At 50.8% G+C, this 6,000-nt stretch overlaps 1 protein-coding gene across 1 annotated transcript; it reads right to left on the reverse strand.

The window, feature by feature from the left end:
- Window positions 1–3,953: 3,953 nt before the first annotated feature.
- On the reverse strand, window positions 3,954–6,000 carry HER10_EVM0008864 (uncharacterized protein). Its single transcript, XM_035478372.1, has one exon. It carries the CDS (start codon window positions 5,536–5,538, stop codon window positions 4,249–4,251), a length of 1,290 nt encoding a protein of 429 aa, XP_035325738.1. The 5' UTR covers window positions 5,539–6,000; the 3' UTR covers window positions 3,954–4,248.

Consider the following 6,000-nt stretch of genomic DNA (forward strand, 5'->3'; position numbering starts at 1 on the left):
TTATATCGTCCTGAGAATTGGCCGGGCTGTCGAATACGTTGAGTCGGGGGACCATTTCGAGTGAAATGATGATTTATACCTTCTCATTTCCCCCTCAACGCACTTGAGAGGATCCGCATTTGGCTTGGGCTTGCTGCTGGAGGCCGGGCATCTTCTATTGGCCGGGGAAACAGACTCTCGCATGACATGCCCACGCTCCGACATACATCGTGATAGGTTCCCGTCAATTGTCACGTGGCAAGGACAAGGGCATGGTAAAAGGAATTGTTGAGCAACAGCGAAAGCCTAAATAATTGCAGCACAGATCCACTCTCCCACTTGATGGCTAGAACGGTGGACCCCGCCTGCCCAAATCGCATCCAACGATCGGGGCCGACGCTTGATCATAGAGCGGGGTTACGTCGCTAGTTGCGCTCCAGGCTTCCTTGAAAACCCGTCGAAGCCCACCTCCATATGTTACGTTTTCAAAGCGAAACATCACCCACCGCTTGCATTGGACACGGTACAACATGGCCTGGGCACCAGCTACAGGCTTTCGAATCGGTGCGACAGATCCCACACTTCTTGAGGGCGATGTCACTGTGCCATTGACCATATGTTCGCAAGGTCCGCAAAATGACAATACCGGTGAGACTGATCGATCGGACTCGAACATCTTGGACCACTCAGGTTTCTTCGCATACGACTCTGCAGCAAATGACTTGACGTGCGAATTGCCCCTCCATCCGTCTCCTGCCCCTCCGCACCCTTCCGAGACCCTTTCGCCCTCCCAACTGTCTTGAGACATTGGAGAGTTGCCACCGCTTCACCAACAGATGAATATCTTTAGTGAGTATGCGGAGCAAACGGTGATGGGAAACTCATTAGGCGCAGAGCTGGCTTGCTTTGGGGGGACTTTCGACTGGGGGCCACAACTGTCAAACTCAGTATCGAACTTGACAGAAGCTAGCCTCGCTCAGTTTTCGTCCAGTAGGGCATCTGCCCCGTCGAGGCGTGCTACCGAAACCTTTCGTTGTCACTGGAAGGGCTGTTCCGTCACTGCTAAAGACCGAAGCGTCTTTGAGTAAGTACAGTGAATTGTTTATGACTTCTCATTGAGGTAGCAAACTCCCGCTCACACTTCTCAGCGTACACGTCTGGCGGCACAGGAAGTGTCCGAAGGTGGAGTGTCTATCATACTTTACGGATGAGAAAGAGAAACGAAGACATGTCTGGAAGACGCACAGAATGTGGGCGCAGTCGATAGAATTTCCTACCATCAGTGGGATTTGCGACCACTGTGGCAAGAGTTTCACTCGGAATGACAACGTGACTCGCCATAAGAGAAGAAAGCATATGTGTTGAATGAGATATGAGTCGAACATCAATGATTCTGCTCATGTCTTTCTCCTGAATCCATTCAAAGTATACCCTGTGCTTCGATTCATGTGCTGCCCGGACAGAAATCTGAGCGTAAACGGTATAAATTTAACAACACAAAGGCCTTGTCAAGTCGCAACCGAAACGAACGAGCGATCAAGTGCCGCCTTTCATCGACGTATCTCAAACCGACATTGAAGTATACCATTCACCTCCATTAGAGAGGGGGTATCATATGGGATTTATCTACAGCTTGACTCAGCCCAAATCAGCCGTAATCCGTGTGATCGTGATTTGTGAGAAGTCGCACCGAATACTCACACAATCAAATTGAATCACTGCCTGCTTTGGTACCTATTTCTTCTTTTGCTTCTTCTAGCCGGTAGATTGCTTTCGGGCTAAGGGCATAGACCGGCATAGCCGTTAGATTTGACTTGTTTCAGCCTCTCTAAAGCAAGTTGGGTACTCGTGAACTTTGTGCCCTGTATCGAACGTACCACTTCCACTGCCCGTTGCTCTAGTAGAGGGCCATTACAGACGGTGTAGCAACTCGATCATTAGGCTCGCAGAACGGTCTACGACTCGTCGATCAACAGAAGTGGGATGAGGATACTCACCGACTTGGAATATAGGATTCAACTTTCCTAGGTGCTCACTACTTAGTATGACAATAGCTCACGTCACAAGCCACCGAATATTGTACGTCATCCATGGCTACTGGTAGCACGACGGGACACTTGGACCATCCATCGCCTAGGACTATTGCCGTGAGGCCACAAAGGGGCAGACAAGGTGAATATGGAATACTTAGCTGGTAGTTTGAGGATGATGTAGAAAGGCAAGAGATTTATTCATCCGCCAACGACAAGCGGGCAGGAATGTGAGACTCTCTGATGACATCCCGGTCATGTGCGGCTGACTGCTTGCGGCAGCAGGGGAGGCCGCACGAATTAGCGAGACACTGTTGAACCCCGATGTTGGGGGCAGAGCTTGCTCTTTTGTTGTGAATGCTGATGCATCTTTCGCTCTGATATTTTGATGGTGTATGTGTGGCCTGGACATTGCTGTGATGGCAACATCACAGGGCTCAAGATCCGGAAAGAAAGTGGAATTATGCACACGTCTTAGAGGACGCTTTTGCTATCCTCAGGTCGATGAGACCAGGAATGGGGTAGTTCAGAAAGGATCATCGCTCTCTTCTGAAAGGCTAAGGCTTTAAGTGCACAAAAAGCCTTGTGGGCCTTACTATCTGACGATCTATGTGATCCGCTGAAGAGTGACTTTGGGTGCGATTTTCACACTGTCATCGAAGGTGACGGATAATGAAGTTTCCTTGGGCACGTGTTGAGAGGAGGTGCAACTCGGCCGTTCCAGCGTATGTCACAAAACGAAATGCATAGTGATAGACATGTTACTGTGAAGCGCCACCATGCAATAGGCGATGCTGCGTCACGCCGGATACCACGCGGTTTGCCCTTGGCTAAGATCTCATCTGTTAACAAATTCGTGTTATGCCTATAATCAACAAATGCAAAGAAGTCACTTGTATCATTCGGGCGCAGCGTAAACGATCACAAGAACTGGTTCCTGGCCGGAGCGGCATGTAGATCGCGCAGGCGTTTGTAAGAGGATGCCTGACCTTGATCGTCGGACTGGCCCTTCTTGTTTCCAGCAATTTTTCCAGGCAGACCGACTCCTCCATGCGTCACAAAGCCACTTTCTTTCCGTCCATGCAAAGCTAAAAATTTATTTTTAGAAGTTGATATGTAACACAGTAGACAATTATCGCTTTTCAAACCTGGAGCGTATCCTAACACGCATTAGAGTATTGTAAGGCATCTGTACCTCATTCGCGGCTATCCAAATGCGCAAGATCAGAACGATCAAACATGATCAGAATCTTCGGATTACATAACCTGAGAACCAGGCAATAGTGTCAAACGGTTACGTGCGCGTGGCACACGTTGGGAATGAGCCATAGACGCTAGAGTTACGTTACGTCTGGGATCGTCAACGAACTTACTTCCTTGACGAAAAGCTCTCACTCTATGTAGTTCCCGCCTGAGTTAGAGTGGTGCGACTGCAGGCGATCCGAATATCAGCTCTGTGCAGCTACCTATTTCGATTTCTGCATGTGCCAATTCCCTACAAGGAAGACTTGTAATCTTTTATCCCGCGTTCTATTACCTGGTCGGTTTCCGAGTGCGAAGACGAGTCCCACGATTCGCCGACTGAAAAAAGCCCTGTATGCCTACTACTTCATTCCTGTGGCAATTTGATTCCGCTAGAGATTTTGCAACGTAGGCCCGGTTGACCTTACTGAACTTCTGTGGGAGGAGCGAGTCAATCTAGACAAAGCCCTGGCTGCTATCTATTGTACCCCTCTCGTGTCCAGCCTATGTAACTATCCGAACTCAACTAAAGACGTCCGGTCCTCTTCTCAAAGAGCAGAAGCGGGAAGGGAAGCAAGCGAGCCACTGGCGAAGCGTAAGACATGCCAGCTTGGCGGTGAGGGTGCACGCAGTCACAGTTATCCGCCCGTGCTTCATGCATGCTGAATTAAAGGCAAATGTCTCTTGGATTGTGGCGCAATGCTGGGTGGTCCAAATTATCACAACGGCGATGAGCGTCCACGACATACGAGTATCCGATTATGAGCTTCATGTTAATGGGAAGGTCTTTCTCAAAACTGCTGGCTAGATATCTATTTGCTCACAAAGCTCGATCGTTCCCGCGGTTCCTGCCCTGCGTAAAGGCACCGAACCAGTAAAGAAACCAATCCACTCTCACTGAATAAATTTCTACCTACGCCCAGGATCACGGCCAGTACTGGTCCAAATACTATCTGGTGCTCGCAACGGCCCCACCAACGGTAGACAGGAGCTGACCCTAGACCTTTCCGTCTCCAGCCTCTTTCAAGTCGACTACGGGCGCCTGTTCATCGCCAAATACGGGAGTTTGTTCCTCGGAACGACTTGTCTCAAGTCCAAGAGCTTTTTGTAGTTCGGCCACTGCTGGGAGTTTGAATGTGGCCCCCCCGTGGATGCCGTACTTTTGGTCCGCGCTGAGCTTCCTTCGAGCGACTTCTCTGGAGTGACCGTTCAAGATTGTGCTCAGTGCAAGTGAGCTCAAGCCTTCGCCAAGCAGCTTAGCCTCGTCGAAGGATATAGTACTGTATATGTCTCTGTCGCCTGATTGTTGCTCGTCTAGCTGGCGATGATATTTCGCCACCTCTTTTGACAGATTGCCGTCGAAAAGAACTACCTGTATGGAAAACTCGGAACCTCCTCCTTTGACGGCTTTCAATTGCTTTTTAATCAGTTCTGCTTCCTTGATTTCCAAGGGGGATGCCGTGAGCAAGATGACGTTGGTAGGATGCGACTCCTCGTCGTTAGACAACCGCGACTGCAATGCGATGGACCGCTCAATGGTGAAGCGAACGCTATTCCGGAGTTTCGGCTGGGCCCGCGCTTCCTCGACAGCCGTGTCGTAGACAGCGACGAGCTTCTCGAGTGTCAGATCTTTAGCTCTCCAGCCTTGCCAAAACCCGATCTTTTCCTCCCGAACGTGGTTAAGTAGCCGGTTGTGCATTTCGACATCCGACATACGCTTCATGGCCGACTTGTTTTTCTCATCAATGACGAGTTTCCGCATCCACTCCTGAAATCCCATATTTTGGAGAGTCTGTGAGTCTTCGACGATTGCTACAGCTCCGTCCCAGGATGAAGTCTTGAAAAGCTGATTCAGCGCCTCGGCCATCTTGGACTTTGCCTCCGAGACGTAGACGCCGTCGCTGTTGCTGTAGCTGGTGAAGAAGAAGCTCATCTCGCACCCGTATGCTACCGCCAGAAGCCTGAGAAATGCACCAACGAGCTTTATGCAACGCCGGGCTTTAGCGTCCTGCTTGTGGTTCTCGTCCATGTACACCTGGTATACTTTCTCCTGGAGCGGCCGGAAAGCGTTCTCCTTGTTGGCCTCTTGGACGAGGCGGATGATATCAGCCTTCGATCTTTCTTCGACCGGATATGCGGGCAAAGCCTCGTCTGGCAGAGGAAAGAGAGGAGCTTGACTGCCGCCATGCGCATCCCTTATGGTGTGCGAAGCATTCCCGACTGGGACATGGCCAAAGTCCGGTTCATGACCACGGCGTGGTTGTGGCTTCGAGAAACAGGAGCCCATTGCGATGAGAGCTAGCAAGGTGATTTGCAGGCCGGGACAAAGAGAGTAAATGAAGATGACGGCAAGAGGAAATTCCTGCACGATGAGGACGGGCACGTCTGGTGTTCTTTATAGTAGTTGCTGGAGTGCGATGGAGAAATCGCTATGCAGTCCTGATCCCATACCCGGGCTTGACTGAGGCAGAGGTGACGCGAATTCTCGCCTTGTCGAGGCGAAGTGAAAGCGCCTCATGGGCTGACTCAAGAACAGACGACGCGACACTGGGCGGTCACGAAGGAGGCGAATAGCAGGAGACAAACAACACCCCGGTGTCTCCTTGGCCAGCTTCGCACAGCCTCGCGATGTGACCACACAAAGTACCGTACATAATTGTCCATCTACTGCCTCCGGTTGTGGACGTGGAGAGTGTAGAGCGACAGCCGTGGTGGAGGCTCCATGGCACAGACAGCAGCGGAGGCTTCC

The sequence above is a fragment of the Colletotrichum scovillei genome (assembly GCF_011075155.1).
Source record: "Colletotrichum scovillei strain TJNH1 chromosome Unknown Contig00015, whole genome shotgun sequence".
NCBI classification, from domain to species: domain Eukaryota; kingdom Fungi; phylum Ascomycota; class Sordariomycetes; order Glomerellales; family Glomerellaceae; genus Colletotrichum; species Colletotrichum scovillei.

Coding starts and splice junctions, on each gene's coding strand:
- HER10_EVM0008864 (XM_035478372.1), bottom strand. CDS start 5,538: ATGGGCTCCTGTTTCTCGAAGCCACAACCACGCCGTGGTCATGAACCG.